Source organism: Leucopleurus acutus (assembly GCF_964270905.1).
Source record: "Leucopleurus acutus genome assembly, chromosome: 6".
In the NCBI taxonomy this organism is placed as follows: Eukaryota; Metazoa; Chordata; class Mammalia; order Artiodactyla; family Delphinidae; genus Leucopleurus; species Leucopleurus acutus.
The window spans coordinates 115,827,242-115,853,410 of record NC_139149.1 but is presented as its reverse complement, the minus strand read 5'-3'; the positions used below and the strand labels follow the sequence as shown (position 1 = coordinate 115,853,410).

The 26,169-nt window shown below is 47.4% G+C and overlaps 1 protein-coding gene across 8 annotated transcripts in view; it reads right to left on the bottom strand.

The window, feature by feature from the left end:
- LRRFIP1 (LRR binding FLII interacting protein 1) overlaps positions 1-26,169 on the bottom strand; it is a 142,905-nt gene that overhangs the window by 24,244 nt on the left and 92,492 nt on the right. For 5 of the 8 annotated variants that reach the window (XM_082840875.1, XM_082840877.1, XM_082840882.1 and 2 more), the window contains 2 exons: positions 2,518-2,553; positions 1,947-2,072 (listed from right to left, as the gene is read on the bottom strand). In XM_082840875.1, the coding sequence (XP_082697001.1) occupies positions 1,947-2,072; positions 2,518-2,553 (162 nt within the window). Of the gene's footprint in view, positions 1-338; positions 411-1,946; positions 2,073-2,517; positions 2,554-12,014; positions 12,093-16,918; positions 16,985-18,149; positions 18,195-19,540; positions 19,619-21,745; positions 21,809-24,071; positions 24,132-26,169 lie in introns of all 8 variants that reach the window. The other 3 variants (XM_082840879.1, XM_082840880.1, XM_082840881.1) reach the window with 3 other exon arrangements.

Below are 26,169 nucleotides of genomic sequence, written 5' to 3'. Positions count from 1 at the left end.
AAAACCAAAAACCCTTCTTCAAGTGTAGGGTATGCTTCTGTGGGAAATGAGAAACTGGTTTTAAGCCAGGTGTGGTGGGGAGGTGAGTCCAAGACATGCACCAGGAAACATGTTAGTAACATTTGCTAATGAGGAGTTACAATTTTCGAGTCTTGGTTTCAAAGCTGCCTTTGGGAAAACCCTGAGCACACACACCCGTGCTACTAGCATTCCTGCCACTTTGAGGTCTACAGTCTGCGGCCTCTTTAGAGCGAGCATGCAGTCTGAATGTCTTCTGTAGGATTTTTTAAAGTTAAGCTGGGTTAATATCGTGAGTCCACACTTCCGTAAGCCGGTACCTTCATCTCCTTCAATCCCTGCATGTATTTGCCTTCTACATCCTGAATCTGGTCCTTTAACTCATTGAGCTCCTGGGGGAAATGGCAAAAAACGCAAATGATGTCAAAGGGAAAAATGGACAGAGACCACAAGGAAGGAGAGGCGATTCTCTGATTCTTTTCTACTTCTGGGCGGTTTCCTTATTTGAGTAGTTGGAGCAGCGATCTTCGTTTAACTTTTTTAAGGGTTAAAAGGAAAATAAGATGAATTTCAACACTACAAAGATGAAAATGTAGGTGTATCTCATATGATATTTTCACACAATTTTATCAAAGGTATGTGGCTTCAAATATTTTTACGCAGTTTTATAAAATGAGCTTCTGAAAATGGAACAGGTTAACTTACTCATACTTAACAGTTCATTCAAGCTCTTTGAGTTCTGCTCTGTGCTACACACAGTAAGATACGGAAGACAGAAATCAGCAAAGCCTTGTCCCTGCCCTTAGAGAGCCCAAGGACTCTACTCTCCCGTCTCGTTCACCGCCACATTCCCAGGGGCTGGTGTCTGGCGTGAGCTGGAGTTGCAATAAATCCTTACTGAACGACTGAGTCCTGCTCACAACCCCAAGACCAGATGCAGATTATGACTGCAGCCAACTCCACTTCAAGGCGGGAAAGGATGACCAAAGGGCTGCAGGAGGCCGAGGGACCACACAGGGAGGGACATTTCAGGAACAGAAGTCAAAACATTGTTCTTATAAAGCACAGGAGTTGGAAGGCGTCTGCAGGGGGACCTAGTCCCACCGGCCCTGATGCTTAAGCTCTTCTCTGGCCTCCCTGGCAAATGCCATCCGTCTGTTCAGGTAGCACCAATGGAAGCTGGTTCCCTTTCACCAGTTTTCATTACTAGAAAGCTCGTCCCTAAATGAAGCCAAACCTGACCCGGAAGAGCCTCCCTGCCCTTGGTGCCCTCTCCAGAGGACACGAGGTCTGGTGATTCAGCCTCCCCTCTGCACAGTCTCCTTTTCAGATGCAACGTCCCTAGTTACTTTGACAAGCAGAGGCCCATTTGTCTGTCACACACTCAGTGTTGAGGATGTAACAGAGAACAGTGTCCGCAGACTAGTGGGAGAAGGAAAAATCAGTAAAATACCATGATGGGGTCTACTGAAGGCATACTACGCATATGACAAAGGGAAAGGAAGGGCACGCTGCAGGCAGAGGGTGGGGGTGCGCGAAAGGCAGGGTGGTACTGTTGGGGGCAGCGAGTGATCCGTGTCCAGCACCTTCCAGTGCTGTGGGCGGAATGTCCACTTCTGCTCTGTGTACAGAGGTGGCTGAGCACCTCAGGGCAGCGTGGTGAGGGGTCTCGCCCAGGTGTGCCCGGGGAGCTGAGGGATCCCAGCGCAGGTGTGCTGGCCCTACCGGGGCGGGGAAGTCGGGGCGGCTCCTTGCAGAACAAGAACCAGGCCGGGCCCTACTGTTACTAGAACACCAAGCTTAATGGGAGGAAGGGGAGACCAGACGGAGAAGAAAGAGCTGGAACTTCACAAATTAAATCCTACTTTACTTGAAGACTGATTTTCACAGAAGGTTTCTCTAGGTCACGCGTAAGGAGAGGGTCTTACCTTGATTTCCCTAATGGAGGCCTCAGTGTCAATGGAGATGGAGGTGTCCCCGCTGCCCCTTCGAGAGGAAGTCCCACCCAGGGAGGCCAGTGTGGCTGCAGACAGGCCAGGCAGCCCCCGAGACCCCTGCAAAGTGGCAAGAGCAAATGGGATTTCAGCCCAAACCAGGATTATTTCTCCGTCTACTAGGATGGTACCTTTACTTGTATTCAGGTTCCAAATTGCAATGTCTTCGGTGGGTTTGTGGTGAGCAAGAAAAAGAGGTTCATCTCGAGGGGCCTCACGGATGCTCAGGGTTTGTCTGGAGTAACCGTAAGCTCCATGGCTGGGCCCATCGTGAATTCCTCCACCGTTCTGCAGGTTTAACATGCACACTGGAAGTGATCCCCGCCCCCGGGGACCCCAAAGGTTGTGTGTTGCCTGGTGAGCCACCCACTAGTCCTGTTCACTCCATGGTGAAATTCTTTATTAAAGATCAAGCAATATATTTTCTTGTTAGTTTCATCCATAAATTTCGGGACCCTCGTGCTTTATAGATGACACAATATAAAGCTACACAGAAATTCCTTACCTTCTCTGTGAAGTCTTTTTCTGGTCTCTCTTCAACCTGGAGAGGAAAATGGATAAATATTAAATACTTAAAAGCATTAAACGGAGAATCTGGATTTAGGGGGTAAGATAATAATAAAATAAAGCATCAGCTTCCCTTGTGATTTTATTTTTTTATTTTTTGCATCACGTGGGCCTCTCACTGTTGTGGCCTCTCCCGTTGCGGAGCACAGGCTCCGGACGCGCAGGCTCAGCGGCCACGGCTCACGGGCCCAGCCCCTCCGCGGCACGTGGGATCTTCCCCCGCTTTGTGATTTTAAACACTCCTTTGCCATGAGACTCTCGGATACGCTGGTGTCACAGCGGTGGCCCACGGGCAGCTCAGTGAGCCTGGTTGAATTTCACCGTGTGGTTTTTCAGCTTTCACAACTTCCACGGGAAGATGATTTGTGAATGAACTGAACAGGATGACTTGGCCAGTTTCTACATGTGTGCAGGACACAGTGTGGGGCAGGACAGGCTCCAGCCTCGTTCACCCTCCACAATCACTATGATCGGAGCGTGAGAATGCGACCAGCATTCTGGGGGCTGGAAGATGCAGCCACACAGTTTTCATTTTGACTCTCGCTACACTTGGTCTCCAAAGCAAGAGAAAGCGGTGGAGCCACAGCTGCAGCTTTTCCACTGCTTCTGAGTAACTGAGTCAACGTGAAAATTCTAGTGTAAACATTTTGAGACAGACACCCACATGTGGGGAGCTGGCTGGGGGTGGGTGACAGTACCGGAGAATTTGCTGGGTGAAAAGGGGGACCCCAAGAATTTGGCTTTCCAAAATCTTTCCTGTTTGGACTGTCTCTGAATCCTCTCTTTTCCCTCCTGCAAGCAGGGGTCTCTGCGGGAACCCCAGCAGCCTGTGGAGCCCCAAGACAGCACATCTGCTTCAACCCTATGGGAGACCCCTGCCCTGTGAGGGTCTGTTGGGGTCAACAGTCTGAGGCTGCACTGGTGCTATTTCTTTCTTTGCTTAGCATCCAATGAAAGGCCAACTTTCTCTTCTTTTTTTTCTTCTTCTTCTTTTTCTTTTTTGGCACATTGAGGGCTCCTTTCCGAAAGTCCATGGGAAAGGTCCCAGAGGGCGAGAGAACCCTGCACCAAGTTGTCTCCAGACTCTCTGGATTTTCCCATCATGCCTCCAATCCCACCTCCTGTAGCTCAGAGGTTCCTAAATTTGATGGCCAGGGAGTCAACTGAAGATGCCCGTGACGGGTGGGGTCACACCTTTGATCCAGGAGACCTCGTGAGTGAGCTGGGACCCTGCAGTCACCCTTGACTGTTTACGCAACAGACCACCCAGACTGCAGGTGGACAAATCCTAACGGGTCTGGGTCTAAGGCCACCACAGAGCAGCTCGTGAACAGGTCAACTGCCCGCATCGCCGTCATGCACGGGGCATGTGGGTGCAGGCGCTAAGCACAGGTCGGGATGCCGTAATGGCGGTGACTTCCTGTGAAGACGAGCACTTCCTGTCCTCTGCCCACCCTGGGCCCGTGCTGGGCTGGATGCCCACATCCTCCCCATCCTGTCCCCCACCAAGAAGGCTCACTGACTGCCACCTTCTCTCCTTCACGCTCCTCAAACCTGCTTTCCAAGGGCAGGATGCCTGAAGTAACCGCTAGAATAACACAGCAAAGCGTGAGAGCTAACAGCCGACCAAGGGGATCAGATGGAATCGTACAAAATACTTGATTAATTCAAAAGAAGGCAACTTCTGAAACCAGATCTGAGCTCAGGAGAGTCGAGCTCAAGGCTCTTCTGCTTGACAGATCCAACTTTGCCCCCGGATCTGCCTCCCAAATCCACTGCATCTGTTCTCACGCACCCAGCTCACATCTGGGTCTTCAGCCAGAACTTTCTACTCTCAGCTAACCAGTCTCCTTCTTGTCCTGAGGAGAGGGCGTGAAGGAGCTGCAGCCCCCAGGCCAGCGGGATGACCCCGCTGGCCTCACTCCCAGCTTTTGCTAAATAAGCCCCTGGGCGGGTGGGGCTTTGGATTCTGGCGTTGCCTCCGCCCAGAGGACCCTCCTCTCCACTGGGCCACAGCCGGCTGGCCTCCAAGGACAGGAGATTTCCAGACACTCTTGGCCACGTGCATCCTTTTTCACTCGATGTGGCAGTCATAGCCTGTTAGATAAAGACAGCTCACTCACTACCATGTCGCACGCCGCCTGCCATTTGTTGGCACGTGCGTTTAGCGTGTGTAAACTTATATATTTATATTTTTTCAGATGTGCATGTCACACCAGCCTAACTGGATACTCCGGAACATCTGTAGATGGCCTACGATTAAGATGGTTCTATCTCATCCTCCCTGGCAGAGCCCCAGGGAGCCCCCGACCGATGTTCTGAGTCATGAGGAAGATTTTAGCATTTCAAGTGTGGGTCTCCTCTCCACTTGGGAATACAAATATTCCTGAAAATTTCAAACAACGAAGGAAAAGTTACTGTCCAGCACTTGCTCTGCTGCAGAATCCATTCATTAGATCTCCTGGACACAAGGCCTTTATTCCCTAGAATAAGTTAGTTTGCAGAACAAATATTAATGAGATGAAAATAAAGAGGGTATTTTAACTGTTGGTGGAAAGAGAAGATTCAGTTGAACAGACCATCAAGCTACCATGAGAAGCCTGTTGCTGTTTTGCTCTGCAGTTTAAATAGTGTCTTTCCTGACTGTTCCTCAGCAATAGATAAATATTGCCCAGAGAAATGAAGCTCCAGAAATCCTATGTTCACCTACAAAGATATCCGTGCCCATAAAATGAGGACCCCACTTTCTTTTTTGTGGTATTTCTTGTGAGAAAGATGAGAACTATACACCAGACCCCAAAGCACTGGTTTCCTGGGGGCCTTTAGCATAGCTTTGTTCTGCATTGTTTCACCATAAACACACACACTGCTTTTGTAATTTGCAAAACACCAAATAAGGGAGAAAAAACCCTAAAACCATAGCTTTCTCTTTAGTTTAAAAGTAGTTTGAAAAAAGCCTTTGTTCTGAAATAGATAACGAACTCAGAATGTGAAAATTCAGGACGTGTTTTTAAGTAGAGACCACGGAGGGAAAAATTAAGCTCTCAATGACAGTTATAGCCAATCTATGCTTGACTATTGTTTCCAATCTGTATTTTACGTATCAGGGTGACTGACGTTTGTCTGTTTTCTGAAGGACAAGGGACACGTGTATCTGCCAGCCTTCCTGCAACCTAAGAAGTACGCGGAGCCCCATGGAAAGTGGTGCAGTTTTGGTTGGGGGAGGGACGGATTGGGAGTTTGGGATTAGCAGATGCAAACTATTATATATCGAATGGATAAACAACAAGGTCTTACTGTATACCGCAGGGAACTGAACTATATTTAATATCCTGTGATAAACCATAATGGAAAAGAATATGAAAAAGAATATATATATGTATAACAATCACTTTTCTGTACAGCAGAAATTAACACAACATTGTAAATCAACTATATTTCAATAAAACAGAAGGAAGGAAGGAAAGGAAAGAAGGAAGGCAAGGCAAGAGGAAGGGAAGGATGGAGGGAGAAAAGCCGTGCAGCAGCACGGAGCCATTGCAGCCCCACCGGATGCCACTAGATGGCAGCCTGCGTCGAACGGAGTGGGACCGGCCCAGGGAGCCTTGGTCAGGCAGGGCACCCCTCACTGCCCCTAACAAAGGAACCGATAAGTAACCCTGACGGTGAGTTTAATTTGACATAAAGCATCGTACTTTATCTATGAAAATAATAAACAAAGAAACAGAATAGATGGAAGGGTTTTAAACACTGTCGTTTCTGCTGCATGATGTGACCCAGGGCATGCCGTGGACCACACGTGTCCCAACACGCTGCAGCCCACGGCAGCACGGGACCCGGGACGAGCCACAGGACCTCGTGGACATCGCCTTCTTATCCGAGGAAGGGCGGCAGCACCACAGACCTTGCAGCCTGTTAGCCTTCTTACTCTCATTTACCGAGCAATACTAAACGTTTTAGGTCAGTGTGAAAACTTTATAGTAACAGCCTTACGAAACATGCAAACCAGTATTTTATAATGACAATGGAGTGTATAAAAAGGTATCTTTTAAAATCTACGGGAGGTAGTCACTTCCAAACAAATTCTGTGAACTTTTAAATTATGCCAACTCTTCCTTTCAGAAACAAACGCTTAACGTAGCACGTTAAATATTTTGTTAATTCCAACCTTCTAAAATCGTGTCTAAATAAGCATACTATTTAGGCTCACTTAAATATAATGTCTGGTGACGTTTCAAATTCCAAGTTTTCCATATCACCACCTGGCTGGCCCACCTTCCTCGAGACAGAGTACAGTAGGTGGGCGTGGCAAGACCCTAGCAAGGGGGCCAGGGACAATGGGACTTTTCCTCATGGTGCCCCAAGCCCCAGATGGGAAATGGGATCATGGAAGCAGTGTCATCACGGGGTCCCTCCCGAGAAACCAACTGACAGTACTGAACGCTGCTCAGAAAACACCCATTTTAAGGGTAATTTTCCTTCAGATATAAACAGCAGTGGAGGCTACCATTAGAATGGAAATTTCTGGTTTAAATCCGATAATATTGACCTCATCCTGAATGACTGGTCCTTGAACTCTTGTATTTATAATTCAAGACCTGTTTTTCCACCTGGTTCCTGCCTCCACCTCTTCACACGACACAAAACATGAGTCATTACAGTCTTTTGTTTTTCTAACTCAGATGGGGCTGAGATTCCTGTTCACCACCAATGCTTCTCTGAAAACACACTGGTGCGTGAACCTGGGCGCCACGCAGGACACCCCTGACCGGTGCTTCCGTGACCCAGCAGGTTCGCTGGGTTCTGAGGCCTGGGTGACACAGCTGCGTCGGGCCCTCCAGGCGAGGCCCTCTGCCGGGCTGTTCTCCGGGCCTGGATTACCCAGACTCCCGAGTCCAGCTCCCTGGAAGCATCCTGCCTCTTTCCTTCAAGCCTGTGCTCTGAGTTCTATACTGTATTGCGCCCATTTGCTGAGGTCTGTGAGGGGAGCAGGTGTGTTCCTTCACCAATGCAGCCCTGTGTCTAGAACATTTGATAAACACTGGCTGAATGAACGGACCCCAACTTCCTCAACAGGAAGGTTCTGGAGAAGAAAATAGGGCTCAGCTACAGAACGTGAAAAATGAGATGAGGTCCCATAGTGTATGCCCTTCTGAGATGGGGCGGGCACCCTCTCTGCTCCCCACGAGGCTGGAGGACCCAGGGGGTGGGGCACACTTCGCATCTTTGGATGCTGAGGTACCTTTATTTTCTCAAAGTGGGGCAAGCTATCGTTTTCCCTCATTCTGGTTACTTCTGTTCTTGGGCAATGCTCCACTTGCCCGTCCCCTGGGGCACCAGCCTACATCCCACACCCAGAGCCTCCCAGGCCTGCCCCTGCCCCGGCTCCTACTTCCTCCCGGAGAGGCCCCTGCCCCCTGCCCTCACCCGTACCACCCCCTGGAACCATATTCCTGATGGATCACCAGGCGGGATCATTCTCCCCGAGCCATAGTGGACAACACTCACAGCCCTGGAAAACTCGCCCAGGAGAAGCAGGTTATCAACCCAAATCTCTTCTTGTTCTTGGTTTTCAAGCATATCATTACTCGTCTTTCCAGGTGGAGTTCAGGAAGTCTACGTGCCTGGCCAGGTGTCCCCGGCCAGGAATGAGAGCTGTGACATCTTAACCTGGGTCTTGGAACTCCCCCTTCCTGCTCTGCGTCCTTCTGAGAAGCCAGGCGGGGAGGATCACTCACCCCACGGGCCTCTCCCTGGGCACCGCCTGTCCCTGCAGGCCTCCCTCCCAGGCAGGAGGACCAGGGGAGTCTGAGCACAAGTTTCCTGGCCTCTTTCCAGTCAACAAGGCCAAATGCATCCACTTACGCTGTTCGTCTCGCAAGCCCAAAATGCAAACTCCCAGCCCTTTCCAGTGGTGTGACTGTGCAGGCTCAGAAAAGAGAAACGGGGCAGATTCCGTGGAAGAGGACTGCGGTTTGGAAGCACAGAGCAGAGGGCTCACTCAGCTCTGTCCTCCAGACCCTCTGCAGAGGCCAGGAATGCTGCCTGTGCCCTATCCTTCAGATGACCAGGAGCCACCATAACTGCGTGGAAGTGCCCTGCGCGGCACACAGGTGTCTCTGCCTCCTGAGGGCCACACCCAGAGGCGTCCTCAGCTCTGACGCCCCACACCCGCGTGAGGTGCCCGGATGCTGACCTCTGCTCACTAACCGTGCCAGCCTGAGTCAGCCAACCTTTGTCAATGAGCAGCTGGGTCAGGGGAGAAAGGAGACGGAACTGATGACCTGTTTGTAATGAACTGAAAAATCAGCCCAGTCAAGCCCCTGGGAGTCTTGCAAACCCAGGGCTCTCCAGGGACCAAGGGACGGTGGCAGAGGTCTTGCCAGGCTCCCCAGTTACCAAGAGACCCCCGCCTCTCGTCCTCAGGCCCCAGGGACACGGGCAAGATGAACGCTCACCTCTCTTGTGTCCACTAAACCCATTTTGTGGGAGTAAACTGTTGTCAGATTTAGGAAGCAGATGACAGGGGAATTCATATCTGGTTTCAGTCTCTTCCATCCGGGGAACTAGACATGTTGCTAGGCTGAGACTTCATTCTGACGCCCGAATAAACCCAAAGACATCAGATCATCACGGGCGCACAGTTCCCTGCTTCGCCTGAGCTGCGCCAGGCAGGGAGCCCAAGAGGGGTCAGGCCTCAGCTTCTTCTGTCGACCGTGAACTTTCGTGTTCCCCAAAGTGAGCGCCAGAGAGCGAGCATCATGCCTGAGAACGGGCGGCTCTCCGCGTCGGGTCTGTCATGGGAAAACACCGATGACTTCCGTCGGAAACACGCAAGCAAGGGCTTGAAGGCGGAGGCAGGCAGGCAGGCAGGCCGGCCCGCGCAGACGGGGGCTCCTCACCTCGGCGCAGGGATCCCTCAGCTCACGAACGCTGCGCTTCAGTCCCGTCTGCCACGTGCGGAAGAAGCGACGCGCCAGGTTTTGAACACTGAACGTACGTGATACGGAACAGCTGGATATCTTACCGTCCCTGCTTGACCGGTCCTGGCTGGAGCAGTAAGCAGCGGACTTTGTGGGGTGTCCGCCATGCCACGTTCCCTGCCCCACCCCAGTGCGGTCAGGAAGCGGCTTCTCCTACTACCCTCATTGCTGGGGGGCGACGGGGGCAGCTTTCAATTCCACAGGGAAACAGGCTCTCCTGCTCTAATACTCGCTTGCCTCGTCTATCTTTCGTTTCCTCACCCTCGATGTGTAAACGGCGGAGAGAACATTTCTCTACTAGCAGGAGAGCATCCGGGCAAACCCAGTGACGAATGGCTCTGGCCTTGGCCTTGGAGTCGTGGAAAGCAGGGCAGGCGTGGGGGGACTGAGGCCCCCGATTCAGCAATACGGGCTCAGTCTGCAAAAGGGATCCATTCCTCTGTTTGCGTCGCCAGGAGAAGCAGACGTCTGCATTGGGTGTGAAGCCTCCTGGCTTTAAAAGGCTGCATCTAATTTTAAAAGCAAATCAGCAGCACCCCACGGGTGCACGTGTGCAAGTGGGCGACTCAGCCCCATGGCCTCTTCTCTGATGACCAGGAACACTTCCTGAATTTTAGACATCCATGCGTCTAACTGTGGTGTTGTGTAAGTGAGTTACAAACCACAGTCAAGCTCCAAGTTCAACCTCGCCCATCTTTGCCTTCTTCTGCCCAGGGTCTATGAGGAGGGGTCCTGGCCCTCGGTGTGGAGGCCCCCGTGGTGCAGGGCTGGCATGCACGTCGCTCGGCACACGGCCCAGCCCCTGTCCACTGGACGTCCTTCCCTGGTCATTGTGTCAGCCCCCCATCCCAAATGTCCCCCAGGCAGATGTGCCCTGCCAATCCCTTATGGTCAAGAGAACAATACAGGTGCCTCATACAAAGAATCAGATGCGGTGAAACTGTCTAAAATTCCAAGGGCCATGGGAAAAACACAAAATAATGAGACTTAAATGATGGAGACTAGGTAGCAGGACCCCTTGCTTTCTGAAGCAGAACTTGGGTCATCTCAGGCCGGGTGACAAACAGGAGAGCAGCTCTGTCGTTTGTTTCACAGGCACTGAACAGAGGACCAACGGGACAGTGGGGGATGGAACAGAGCTAGGGATGCCGTGGCACTCGCAGGCCGATACTTTACCCTAAAAAACTGTTGGGCTCCAATAACAGATAATGTTCCAAACAAAATGTTTAAAAGTGAACCCTTCAGGGGTTTCCCTGGTGGCGCAGTGGTTGAGAGTCCGCCTGCCGATGCAGGGGACACGGGTTCGTGCCCCAGTCCGGGAAGATCCCACATGCCGCAGAGCGGCTGGGCCCGTGAGCCATGGCCGCTGGGCCTGCGCGTCCGGAGCCTGTGCTCCGCAACGGGAGAGGCCGCAACAGTGAGAGGCCCGCGTACCGCAAAAACAAAAACAAAAACAAAAAAACTATGAAAGATTTCTTAGTGATATTAAAGAAAACCTAAGGGCTTCCCTGGTGGCGCAGTGGTTGAGAGTCCGCCTGCCGATGCAGGGGACATGGGTTCGTGCCCCGGTCCGGGAAGATCCCACATGCCGTGGAGCGGCTGGGCCCGTGAGCCATGGCCGCTGAGCCTGCGCGTCTGGAGCCTGTGCTCCGCAACGGGAGAGGCCACAACAGTGAGAGGCCCGCGTACCGCAAAAAAAAAAAAAAAAAAGTGAACCCTTCAATCTAAAAGAATGGTACAAATGAACTTACTTACAAAACAGAAATTGAGTCACAGATGTAGAAAACAAACTTATGGTTACCAGGGGGAAGTAGGGGGAAGGGTAGGAGGGGTAAACTGGGAGATTGGGACTGACATACACAAACTATTATACATAAAATAGCTAACTAACAAGGACCTACTGTGTAGCACAGGGAACTCTTCTCAATGGCCTATATGGAAAAAGAATCTAAAAAAGAGTGGATACATGTATATGTATAACCGATTCACTTTGCTGTACATCTAAAACTAACACAACACTGTAAATCAACTATACCCCAATTAAAAAAAAATAAATTAACTGGGACAAATACAAAAAGAGCCTTCAAATTTTTAAATCATAAAAACAACACATCCAGGCACATGGCTACATTTCTCCCGCACTGCGCAAAGTTCCCGTCTCCCAGTGAGACCCCCATCTCTTCAGCGCTGTCAGCAGCTTCCTAGATGATCCTTTGCAAACTGAGCAGTGCAATTCTGAGCTCACTGAATAGTCATTTTCTAAATTTGGAAGCATCCTCCCCAATCCTGCTTTTGCTTAGACCTGAAATAAATCATGGAAAGCCTTCCTACTTTCTCCCGGTTCAGGCGTTTGGAGGTGGAGGGGTCTTCTTACGGGACAGAGGAGTGAAGGGTCCAAGGGGGGGGGGGGAGGGAGGAAGTGGACAGCAGCAAGGGCGAGAGGCCCACTCACCACTGGGCTGGCCCGCGCCGAGCTGCCTCTCGAGGAGCTGCGGGAGCTGGACTTGAAGTGGCCGCTGTGCTCCGAGGGCTGCCCACCCAGCTGGCCGCGGGACACGCAGATGGAAACAAAGGAACAGGTCAGCGAAGATGCAAGGAGGACGGAGGCCACGAGACAAAGGCTCCGGTTAGCTGTGAGGCCAGCCAGGCGCAGCCCAGAAGGGAAGGAGAGGTTAGTGCGGCCGCTGGCCGGCCCTGGGAAAGGAGGTTGTGTCTTCCCAGCATTCGACATGTGGCCACTCAGAACACAAAACTTAATCACACTATCAAAAAACACAGAATTCTTGGTTAGTAGGAAGAAAGTAACACAGAGCATCTGTTCAGCTGGGGTGTGGAGGACACCTAGTTTCTGCGCAGAAAAGCCTCCACGATGTGGAAGACACAGGTCTTGAGAACGTGAGCTGCCTGCCGGCACAGAAACTGAAGACCGGAACAAGCGGGGCTGGCTTCGGGGCAATGCAAAAGTTTGCCTCTCTACTATCTTTGCAAGTGAATGCAAAATAAGATTTAGGGTTAATACAAAATCAGGCAAGGCTTTTTAAAGTGCCGCAGGACCTTCTATCTGGTGGCCTGCGTGTACATCTGTCTGGCTACCCATCTACCTAAACTTCCTCTCTCCTAGTAAAGGAAAACACCAGCAACTCGTGTATCTGGAGGCTGTGCCCGTAACTTTGATTTGTATTCACATTTGTGATAGGCCTAAATGCATTTTCAGTTTAACAACAATAACAACAACAAAATCTTACCTTCCTATATGTGTACATATACCCCACATCCCCTCCCTCTTGCATCTCCCTCCCACCCCTCCATCCCACCTCTCCAGGCGGTCACAAAGCACCGAGCTGATCTCCCTGTGCTACGCGGCTGCTTCCCACTAGCCGTCTATTTTTCGTTTGGTAGTGTCTATATGTCCATGCCACTCTCTCACTTCGTCCCAGCTTCCCCTTAAGCCTGCCCCGTGTCCTCAAGTCCATTCTCTACATCTGCGTCTTTATTCCTGTCCTGCCTCTAGGTTCTTCAGAACCATTTTTTTTACATTCCATACATATGCGTTAGCGTATGGTATTTTGTTTTTCTCTTTCTGACTTACTTCACTCTGTATGATAGTCTCTAAGTCCATCCACCTCACTACAAGTCACTTTGCTATACAGCAGAAGCTAACACAACATTGTAAAGCAATTATACTCCAATAAAGACGTTAAGAAAAAAAGTATGTACATATCTGAAAAATATCATAAAAGCGGTTCATGAGACCTTAAAAAGAAAATCTTACCTTCCTCTTGAACGAGGCAGGGTGGGGGGAGGGTGGGAGGGGAGGCGGAACTCGAACACCATTTAGGACCACAGGCACCGGCAGACGGAGAAGCTGGCCTGCGAGGCCTGTGCTGACCGCCGGCTCCCTGCCCCCAGGCCCCCTGGAGGCCCGCAGGCATCATTCCTACTGCAAATTATGGGGCCACGAAACTTCAGGGGCGCTCACGGTCCTGATCGTAAATACCATCGTTTAGTTTGCCTGTTTTTCCACCAGAGAGGAATTCCCCAGGGCAGAGAATTCCCCAGGGCAGAGTCTGTGTCTATTTTGTTCCCTGCTGAATCCCCAGCGACCAGACGAGGCCTGGCACACAGTAGGTACTTGAGAAATACTTGCTGAATGAACCATTTCAAGTTTAGGCTGTTAACAGCCTTGGTCAAGATGAGCAAATTCCCCAGACCCATCTTGCCTGGACTCATTCCTATGTTGGATAAATATTTCTTGTGTATTTACACGTAGGTGCAAGATGTTGTTTCTGATGCACAGATAATACAGCTGTACGTACACTGTGTGTAAGAATCACTGCCATGTATGGCACGTACAAGAAATCTACCAGCATTACCAGCCTCACCTTTTAGCTTTATTGTTCAAAATAAAGGAAAACAACTAACGTCAGCACTTTAAAGCAGAAGTATTTCGCCTTTGGGTTTGCTGATACAAGAGAGAGGAAAACTTCCTCCTGTAGACAAATCCTACTGTATCCTATGTCATTCGAGTCCTGCTTTATGGTGCTGAGATATGACAGGTTGTTGTCAATAAGGTTTATCTCTGACCCAGGTTTCCCCAACTCCTGAGTCTCAAATCATCCGATCTGACTTGATCATGCGGAAAAGAATCAGTGTAAAGTCTGTGTCACTGTGGTCCATGTGGCACCTTTGGAGTCACCCATACTTTGCAGTCAGCGTGGCTAATGTGGGCTGAAGTAAGTTATTCAATAGCAAGATCTGAGTCCAGGGTCCATCTCTTATCGGCCACGAGAACTTCAGAAAGTTACATATCTTGTCATCTATGTCATGAAGTAGAGACACTGACCACACAGGTTCTGAGGATTATGCAAGAGAATACAAGCTGGGCTTTTCTCAAGCTGTCACTTTCTGCTAGAAACAACTCTCACGGCTCCTGGACCAACTGGCATCGGTGGTGATGACCGCTTCCCAGAGGGTCAGAACTAAGAAGGTCACTTCACACACGGCCAAGAGTCCTTCCTACAACATGCACACAGCTTACGAATGGTAAGGAAGGTACAGAGTAGAAAGGTTTTGAAGCAAAACCGTTCTACTTTCAAGAACTAGTCATTTAATCACTTAACCGTAATTGTAATTAGTCCTTTAATTGTAAACACACACTGTGTCTGAGGCTGATTTCTTGGGAGAATGGAGACGGGGACAAGTCTTTGAAAGAGGGCTCAGGACTGTCCTGGGCAGGCCTGGGGCCAGCCTGGACTCAGCTCTCAGTACTGCAGGGCAGGACAGGAGGGACTCCCAAGGCGCAGTGTCCTCACATTTTTGTGTGTGTATTTGTCAGCGGCCACAGCTCCTAGCTGCATAGAGAGCCTGGAGAGATAGCATTCCTGGGCGTGGGGAACTCCACGTCCCCTTGCAGGGCTATCCTGAGGGCTGGGGGTGGGGCAGAGATGGGAAAGGATGAGAGGTCAGTGAACCTTCCTTCCCACCAGGCCTGCTGATCGGTGGCTGGCACACAGCGGATGGCCCAGAGATCTCTTCTGAGGGATTTTATCCCAGGGTTCAATTTGCCCCATGTAATCCAGCAAACGCATGCTGTGCTCCTTCTGCAAGAGAGTGTGGTGTTAGGTGCAGGAAAAAAAAAAATCTTTTGATTCTCTTTTATTTCTTCAGCCTGGTGTGAGACCGGGGACGGGAGCCCTATTTTAGGCACTCTGCTGTCGGGACAAGAAGACCTTTTACCTCCTAACTCCCTAAAGCCATACCGCCCAGGCAGTTCCTACAGAAGGGTTTAAAGCACCAAATAACTGCTACACAAAAGAGCAATCGGCGATGCCAGTCACAGGGCCCCGAAGGTCAGCAATCGGCTACTTGAAAAAGTCCATCTACAGAGGCAACACTTAAAGAGAATCTAGGAGACGTACATCCCGCCAGACATTAGAAGTTCTGCTTTGGTGCTCGGGAAGATCCAGTCTCTTAAAGAGTTAGGCTGCTGCCTCTTACTGATAAAAGAAAATCATTTAGTTGCATTTTATCCGTCCTACGGGCCTGAGCTATTTCATCCATTAGGTATGGTTTATGAGCTTTTTAAGGGCCTACAAAAATATTTAAGAACTTGGAAAAAGACAATATAGCGGGTTCCACTGCATTAAAATTTTATGCAATATAAAATTGTTCAATGCAAGTGTTCAATTAGATGTCGACAGAAACTCATGCTACGTGGGACTGACACATACACACCACTACGTATAAAACAGATAACTAACACGGACCTACTGTAGAGCACAGAGAACTGTGCTCAATACTCTGTAATGGCCTATATGGGAAAAGAATCTAAAAAAGAGTGGATACATGTATATGTATAACTGATTCACTTTGCTGTACACCTAAAACTAACACAACACTGTAAATCAACTACACCCCAATAAAAATTTTTAAAAACTCATGTTACATCAATTATTATAATTAATATTTATAAAAACTACATTCTGAAGAAACCTGTAGGCTACCCTGGCTTACTGCCTAAGAATTCCTGAATATTCATGGCTGGGGAAATATAATAAATCGTAAAGCCGGATCATTTAACCAATTGATTAAGTAGTCAATGACTTCCGAAAGCAAAATTATAAAAGCACTTTCAAGTATTTCCTCAGCCGTCGTCGTTCATGTGGGGCGTGGATGCATCTTCCTAGGATTTGTGCAGGAGCCTCAGGACGCAGAAGCATCCGCCCCTGGGGAGGGCTGACTGGGTCCAAAGCCCAGTTTCAGCTGATCCTCAGGACAGGTCAACCAGTTTCCGCACTTCCATGGGCCCAGCCCGTTTTGTTTTCCTTTATCCTTCACTCATCTTTTTCATTCAACAAGTATTTCTTGTACAACTACTACACCTTCATTGAGAAACCCTATCACTTCAAATCCTTCAAAGGGGTGAAAGGACAACAAAATAGGAAAAGGAAATTCCTTATGTGTAATACTCTAGTCCTTAAATTTGTTCATCTTCCTCGATCATCCAGAGGTGAGAATAATTTGTGGCCTGTTGAATTCCCTTTTGACTCTTTGACTCCTTTTATTATTATAAGATCACTTCACCCCTTGTTGCAGGGAAAGAGCAGATAAAACTCAATTAAGATGACTCTTTCTCCCTTTGACCTCAACATAAACTGACGAGTGAGGACATTAAACTAACACCAAAGGCTATATGACTTACGTTATCCATGACCCTTATTACCATGGAAAACTGGGATGAGACAGTGTTTCCTTCCTATCACTCTGGTTAGTTATCTCCCAGGGCTGAAGCTGTGCTGAGAGAGTCACCCCAGGGTCATGCAGCAGAAAGCTCGGGAAACACAGAAAGTGCCTTACAGCGTGGGAACCGCAGGCACTGCTCCGCCGAGCCCCACCGAGACTGCTCTCATCCGACACAGACGCCTGTGACGAAAACAGACTGTCAGGACAGAGCACCTTTCCTCTCTCCATCGGCACCCAGGAAACACTGAAATGTAAGCTAAGGAAGAGTGACACATGCCAGGAACACGTCCTGAAAAACATCACGATGGAAGACATGCAGGAAAGGCTCAAAACCACCTCCACAGGCAAAGGCTGTGCAGCAAAAAAACAGGGTCGTGCAAAAAGTCCAAGTGAGAGAAGTTTCAGTTGCTATCAACCAACTGGCATGCAGTGGAACCTCCTTTAAATCTATGACTCTGAAAAATATTCCTTGCTAAGTAAAAACTTGTAAATCTAGATTTAAAACGAGCAGAGAGTTCAAATATCCTGGATTTTCTCATGGCATCCTCATAGTTGATGCTTAGAAAGTTACTCCAATATGAAGTGACTTTGTAATAAAAATAGCATGTTGATTATAGCTCAATTATCTTATAATTCTTTAAGAATTGCTAACTAGAGAACAGAACATTTCATTAACTTGAAAATCCTATGTAATCAATCACTGAGGGTAAATGAGGGTAAACAGGCGCTTACAATACCATGAATGGAACTTTAATTTCCCCTGTTTCTCCTTGAGGACACAGCGGGTTTGCTGGACCAGTTATACATCTAATTCATAAGTGTGCGATCTGATGGAAGTTCAGAAAGTTATTAACAATCAGAGTGTGGCTACTTTGAATACTTAAGTTTCCTGCAGGGCATAAGTACCTGGTATTTAAAACTGGAAATTTCCAAGATAATATAACATAATGGATTAATATCTGTTAAGGTTACCAAAGCAATAAAAACCTATCTTTCTTTTTGCCAATAGATTAAGTAAATGTCGCCAATACTTTATTTCTGCCTAACAATCCTATACAAACACGTGTCTTCCCCAGCTACTGTCAGCTGTCGGGAGAAATAAACCCCAGATCTGGCCAAAGGGGGCTGCAAGTGTAAGCTCCACATAAAGGGGTAATTCACCCCCAGAAGGGCTGCAAACAGGTTAAGTCCACCGCACTCAGAGCAGGTGTTCGGTGGGGGAGAGGCGCGCGTGCGTGCTGAGGGGCCGTGGCGGGGGGGGGGGGCGGTTAGGCAGAGCGGGGGTGGGGGTGGGAATGGGCGGAGTGGGCAGAAGCGGGCAAGGGGTTGTGGGAAGCACACGCACCCGGTAACTTCCAGCCGGCAGGGCAGCGCCGTACATATAGGAGGGCTGGAGGATGAAAGCAAATGGCAGGTTTTTAAACCCTTGAAAAAACAGCAACAAGTAATAGTGACAAGGTAATTATGATGCTTTTGGTGATCATGACAGCCAAGTTATTGTACAACTGTTATAAGGAAAAGAAGTCCACAAAGGCACCATGCCTTCAATAACTCTGATAGATGGAAATCCACATTTACAAGGAAAATAAACATGAGATGATTTCTAACTTTAAAAATAGTGAACTTCCCCAGAACCTCTGAAATATGGCTATTTTCTGGGCCTCTCTTTTCAGGCATTCCTAGAAGAAAGGGTCGGGGAGCGAGACAGAATGGTGACAACGTCAACGACACCAGCAAGAGCCCAAACCCACGACTCAAAATCCCAGGTGAAGAAAGCACTTGGGGGTGTTAATACACAGGAACAGTGCGGCAGGAAGAGCCTGTTTGCTTCTATCAGAGGATCCCAGCGACAGTCTCCAAGATACAAAGGAGCTGTAGAGGGGCTGCAGCTGCCCAGGGCTGGCACGTCTCTGGCACAGGGGAACCCACACCCGAACGGAGACAGAGCCTGTGCGGGGTGTGCTGGAACACAAGGGCAGCTCGCTCGTGTGACCTGAGCCTCACCTCCAAAGAGCATCATAACCTGTTTACCGGCAGAGGCCACGGAGAGCCCGGGGCAGGGGGCCCACGAGCTGGTCGGGGAACATGCAGGAACAGGGATGAATCACTCAGCAACGCCAAGGAACACGACAATGCAGGGAGATGGCAGTTCAACCTCCATAACGTGATGTGTTCTTGGAGCTCGGCCTCTGACCTCCTCCTACGAGAGCAGGACTCCTATACCTGGAGCTAAAAAGGCCAAGCACCTCGGGGACGGCCTTGTATAAACAGGAAACACAGCAGAGAACGCCGTTCTCCCCACTTTCCAAGACGGAGGAGTTAGATTATGCACAAAAGCCTTCCAAATTGCTTCCTGGATACATTTACAGGAGAAAAAATGTGTTTTTAAAAAACAAAGGAAACCCCAAATGGGGAACAATTGCTGGAAAAGGAGGAGAGACCCGAGAGACCAATTTCTTGGACTTGAGCTTTTGAAAGTATACATTTAATAGAGCCTCCTTTTTCCTAAACTCCTTTTTTAAAAAAATTATAAGGTCTTAAATTATTTTTGACTTGCTTTAAAAGGATGAGAAAAGTCTTAGCCAGTTAGTCAAGCCAATTGAAACATCTACTAAGCTTTGCTCTTTGGACTTCACATGGAAGAGGCTGAAGTATCCACGTCCATTTAATCAGCAATTCAAGTGACAACAGAAGGAAAGAAGAGGGAAGAATGATGTGAAAAGGAGGAGGACAGACCCGGTTTCCATTCTGGGCAGACACGGGTCTGAGAGCAAGGCCACGACTGAGAAGCCCGAAGTCAGAGCAGGAAAGTCCCTGTAATCAGAGAAAACAGGCCGGAGGGGAAAAAGGCTCACAGCTTTATTTCACCTCAAAGGCATCATCAATTCACACGAAATTGACTTCTGCGACAAGATGGGTAAAGGACATGCGCTTGCAGGGAAGAGAGAATGAGGGGAAGGAAATAAGGCAGCCCAGTTAACTGACAGAACTATCACCTGGGACTAAATTAGGACTTGAGAGTCTACACACAGGCAAAACCAGGTTTCATTAATTTGAATTGACAGCAAGGTCAGTGGGATTCTGAAGGTCTTTCTAAAGCAAATTCTAATTTTTACAGTTTGGTGGGAAAAACTCAAAATCAGGAATTTGCAGAGATAGTAACCTCTATTCTACGTAATAAAATATTTCATTGGAGATGATCTTGGGCTTGGTTAGGTATTTACACAATGCGCATGTGTTCAGGATTCATAGAAGACATGATAGATTCAGTGGGACATTTCTGAGACCAACAGTCTATACGAGATTTCTGGGGAATACTACTATATAAATTAGCGGTTTCCCCAAATACAATGTCCTATCCACATTAAAGGACCCTTGAAGAGGAGGCTGGCTGTTTCAGATTTCCATGTCAGCAGTATTCTACTGATTACGCAAACCCAGGGCAGCCCTTGAAGGGGATGAAGTAGTTCGGGTAACTTGGTGGCACGCTAAGACATCTCCCCATCCTCTAGAGATCCCGTAACTTGTGCCTGTCGTTCCTATGCCTCGGATCAGGTGCACCAGAATGACCTGAGGGGCAGGCAAGTGGAATCCTGGGGTGCGCAGGGAGGAAGTTTCTAATATTTTAACACAAACCCTGAAACTTGTTCCAGGGGTTGGGAGAATGCCCTGGGTAGAAGCCATTTTGTCAATTAATTTTGGTGAATAATTCACATCCAAGTATTAGATAACTAACACCATGTTCTATTTTACAGAAAGTATCTAAGCTTGGAAGTAAAGTTTTCTGAATGACGAAGTGCTCTTTTCAACAGCAAAATCTCCCGCTGAATTAAGAAAATGCACACAATACACAAAAAACTCAAGGTGTCAAAACCCACCAATCCTTTGGTGCTTACAGTTGATCTTATATTGTCAGAGTTCACATACTAGGGGAAGGAAGGGTCGGAGGATTTATTATTATGGGGGGCAGCGGTGGGGGTTTGGGGCGTGGGCAAGCTGATGGAGAGAGGGAGAAGCTGCGGCAGTGTCTGGAACGCCCCCTTCCGCCCTCCCCACGCAGCAGGAGTAGAAAGTTGGGGGCGGGGCTGAGGCACGACAGGGGTGAGGACGACGGAAGGACTAGGGTTAGACTACTGTGGCTCTACCTGGCTAGTTTCTATTTATTCTTTCTTTTCCCCTACGTATTCTTTAAGATTCAGTTGACATTCTTTGTTATGACACTTCCTGGCAAAATCAGTTTCCGCACTAGTGCGAGGGGCAGGGGGCGCGGGGGGGGGGGGGTCTGTCTTCTGTTTTACAAGTAAATGCTTCCGGAGGACCTAACTCACCTGCTTGTCTCTGTGACTTCCCTACCTAAACTAATTCCCTTATGTTTGCTGAGTGAATACAAATCTCACCTAGGTAGGATAAACAAGCCTTACCTATTAGGGCTCTTAAATAATTGAGAAACATTTGCCTATCAAGATTGGTGTATGTTCTTAAAGTACGGGAAGGAATGTTATTGTGTGGACGTTCGGATTTGATTTGATTTTCATTCCAAGTCTATTCCATCCTTGTGAAATTGCCCCTAGTATGCATGTACCCTGCAAAGTAATTCTGCTTTCAAGAATTCTCAAGAATTTCAGGGCTTTCTTCTTTCCCTTTTGATTAATTCCAACTACTACAGAGCCACATACCTTCTTTCACCGTGCCTAACTCAACCCCACAATTTGCATTCAAACATTTGAATCTGAATTCAAATGCAAGAGAGTGGGCTAAATCCGAATTAAATATATCATGTTAATTACCACCCCAAAACGGACTTTAACAGTTATCCAAAGGAAACTTCATAAAATAGACATTCAAAGAGAAAAGAGAGTGGAATTTACACATATGGGATTGCATGCTACAAAACCTGTAGTTTCTGCAGAGAGGATGTGAAAGATTTAAATGGAAACCAACCAAGGTGTCCTCTCTGGATGACGACAAAGTAGAGAATCTGCTGTCACCGCTGTAGCTGGAATTCTGAGCAGCAAAGAAGACAAGGTAAGTGATGAGCACTTCCTTCCTCTCCCCAAAGCACCACCCGGTCAAAAGGCAAATATGGAATGACACAACCGAACCAGTATTAGTACTCCAGGAATGCAGAGGCAGCTAGAGAACTGATACCCGCTACTACAGCAGAAACTCTTAACCACTAGGGGTTCTAAGCTGTGTTTTACTTTTCAGTGTTTATATCTCAGTGAGGTCGTGTGATTTAACTATTATCATTATTTAACTCTTTATATTTAAATTTAGCTATTATTATCTGTAATTCCTTACTAAATCTCATGATGGACCATCTATAACCTTAGTCTAGACTTTCCATATGACATCTCTTCTTAGGTAACTAAAATTCCATGTACTGCACGATTTTCACTCTTTCCTCAGCCCAGCACGCCTGAGGGCTGCAGCTCAGCCCCGAGGCTCCAGGGAGGAAACAAACACCATCAGTCCTGGCCATCTCCTTCCTGCCCACAGACTGGTACTTCTGACGTCTATGAAATTTCTCATTTCCCATCCAATTTTTCTCCAAGCCCATCCTTACACTGTTCCTGGAGTTTCCTGCTCCTATATAAGATGCTACATTAGAAGTACGTTACTTGGTCCTTCAATCATTATATGGGGTTACCCAAAAAGTTTGTTTGGGTTTTTGTGACCCGAACGAACTTTCTGGCCAACCCAGTATTTCTCGATTATTTATTAAATCAATTTTATATCCAATTTCACTCTGTGGTGAACAGTTTTATAATCAAGTTCTTTTGTATCTGAGTTCTAGAGGCCTTACTTACTCTAAACTAAATCATAAGGCACACTTCTACCGTTTCAACGTAAAAATCAAAGATTAAACTATATGGAGATATGTACGACGTAAAGCTTGATGCCACCTTGTATGGTCACAAACATGCTGGCAACTACATGTTTGGGATGCTCTAGAGAAGGATGTAATATTGGGTAGAAGTTGGACTGAAGAACTTCTAAAGTAACTTCCAACTCTGAACTATGATTCTTTGTGATCGATATGGTGAAACTATGCATTTAGGGTGAAAAGTTACTGACTAGTCAATTTAAGCCCAACAAGCAGTGGGAAGCCATCAGAGCTCCTGTCCTATAAAGCCTGCACTAAACAGCCCTCAGGGATGCTGAGCACAGGAAGCAAAACTGTCAACATCCTATAAGAACTGAATGGATGTCGCTTGCTTCTGTCCCCGGAGTGCTGTATGACCTTAAAGACAAACATGACAGAGCTTGAGAAAGTCCAAAGGCTGTCAGTGCAAAAGGCAACATAAATAGGAAGACACAGCCTTTAAACTGGGAAGATTTTTTAGTTTGGAATGAGAAAAGCTGAGCTGCAACAGAAGTGTATGCAATCCTTCATAGGAACGGGAAGGTAAAACCTGACTGGCCAGTTTCAGAACGCTAAGGGGGCGTCCCGTTACCCCTTTGAAACCTGAAAATATAATTTAAACGTATATATGATATTGCTTAATATAATTAAGGCAAATGAAAAGAAATGCTGTTTTATACAGCTAGTAAAGTGTATTACTACAAGAAAATAAATGAAGCAAATGCAGGAACAGGAAGATTTTAGATAATTTAATGTATAAGAGATCTGCGGCAGGTCAAGAAACTGAATTAAAATGTATCTGGTTTAACCACCTGAAATCCCTAATGACTTCCTTGGCAAACCGGGACCTCCCCCACTTCTTACTGGCTGCCCTGCTCTTGGTTCATTTCTTCTTCTGCCCCCCCCACCCCCACCCCAGCATCCCTCAGCTCGTCTTCTGCTTCCTTCCCTGGAGCTATGAGTACTTCGAGCATCTCAGTGGTCAGCAAAACACAGGCTCTAGGGTATGTGTCGTTGAAATTACAAATGAGAGAGGTGGGCAACAGTGGAAATGTTGAATTTAAGTATGTTTGAGAGTGGAATACACTTCATATGCACATTATACACATACACCCAGGGCAACAAAATAATGAAGGAGCTAGTACTTAATTCGACCTTTTAATACCTAAGAGATTCCTTTCAATGTCGATCTCTTACCTTAACACTTAGAATGTTAGAAGACGAACAGTCTAACATTGCTAACCAACTGAAAAACATTAGCTTTCATTCTATCATGCACACACACACACACACACAGAACTACTATAACACAGAAAATAACCAAAGAAGCTAAATTTAGCGATATTTGAAAAAAGCTTTGCAGCAACCTGTTTGAATTTTGTGTCATGCAAATTTACTAACCCTGCCAGATCTTCTATTCAGGGACTGGGATCCATGTAATTCTCCATCATAACCATTTGTCTGTTTCAGCGAAGAAAAGGAGAAAAACGGACATCAGTATACAAATGCAGACACAGGTACAGATGAGCAGGGAAGAATTAGCCGGGTACAAAGTGAGTTTTCGGAGTGGCGCGGATGGACACGGCCAGGGTAGCACACATCCCGGCAGGCCCCCCCGCTGCCTCCACGCTCCTGATCTGCTCAACTACACCTCAGGAGAAACCAGCCCCGTCGGCGAATCACAGTGTCACTGTGACTACGGGGCACTCACTCGGGGACAGGAGGAAATGCCAAGTCCCCATGGAGTGAGGCGCATGGGCCTGGGTGCACTTGATTTCCTCGGCAGTTTTTGGTTCCAGTTTTGTGCTGATGATGCGGGAATCCCAGCCTGTGAGGAGCCTGGATGTCAGGCAACGTGGGCTGATGACTTCCACCTGAGTCAATTCGTCTTGCGTTCTTGGTTCAGCATGAAGTCCTTAAAAACCACGGCTCATTATGAAGCTGTATTCAGAAGATTCAGAGAGAGCTTCTACTCAATTTATAATTAAATGCAAACGTTCATCATGGAAAAAATGTCTATCATGGCAGTACATCCTCTCTATCAGTTTTTCATTCATCCAGTCCTCCTACTTTATTTTTCAAAGTGAAATCTGAGCACATATTTTATGAGTTCATAATTTGTTCTCCAGAAAAAAAGAGAATGATTAAGTTAAGCATATGCTTGTCTTCCTTCTCTTCCCAATTCCCAGCCAGAGCTCGGGCTCTAGAACTGCTCTCATTCATCTATAAGGAAGTTTCCGCTGATTCAAGATAAGAGCCGCCAAGTGTCAGGGACATGACCAGCTCCTGAGACAGAAAAAGGAGGAGCAGTCCCCACAACTGCTAAACATGGAAGGAGATGCCAGGGGATCATGGACCTGAGTCCAGCTTCCAGTAGAAGCTTTGTCATATGACTTTGGGCAAGTTAATTTAATCCACTGGAACCTCTCTACCTCCTTGGCTGTGAAAACGTGCATGGTAATAAATACTTTACAAGGCCATTGTGAGGATTAAAGCTGATTAGAATGGGTGCCCAGATCAGTGCTGACTGTATGGTTAAGTGCTTGGTACCGAGGAAGGACAGGATACGTTTCCTTGTTAAAAGTTCGGGGGAGGGGAGACGCTTCAGCACGTATTATGCAGCTGTGACGTTGATGAAGAATACATATATGGATTTCCGGGCAGATTATAAATCCAGATTCATGAAACCCTGACTATAAAACTGTGTACTTACTTGTGTTACAATTCAAAAGCAAGTCTATTCGAAGTTTCTAAATGAAAAAGAGTATGTAGAAATCCTTCAAAATTAAAATTTAAAACTATGAGTATATTAAAACATTTCTGAAATAAATTTGCTAGTAAAAAAACCTTTGGAGATTGGCAGGAATTTTTATTCAGTCTAATTTCCTTTTTTTCTCTCTTGAGAGAAATAATCTTGCATGTCAAGGACTCGTATATCTCAGACCTCAGTCTTATTCCTTTGATATCTGTCTAGAAGCTAGTTTCTGGAAAAAATTAATATTGAAGGCTAACGTCAATCAATTTTAGACGACTTTCCCCTTGCTAATAAATAAGGAAGAAAAATGTATTACATATATAAAGCCTCTGGCTTTCCACTGTTGCTTATAAAATACATACTGCTGTAGATGGATTTCTCCTTTTTGATCTTCTCATTCTCTCATTTAGCCTGCAGCGTAAAGCAGAGGGTGGGTGAAGGTTGGGAGAGCAAAGGCCCTCCTTCAGTTGTCCCTTTCTCTTCTGGCCTTCCATGAAAATGCAGGAAAAACCCTTCTTTTGAAGGCTTTGTGGAACCACACTTTTCTGTTGTAATGAAACTCTGTCATAGAGAACGTATCCCTACAACGTACTCCCAAATGTGTAGACCTCACCAACAACATCTCTGTAGTGAGAAGTACTGTGACCTTCTTAAATAACACACCAACTTTCTCCTCTTGGGTAGTTTTTCTGTGTTGAATTCAGATGGGTGGAGCTGTTTTTAGTGGCATAAGATGGTAATAAG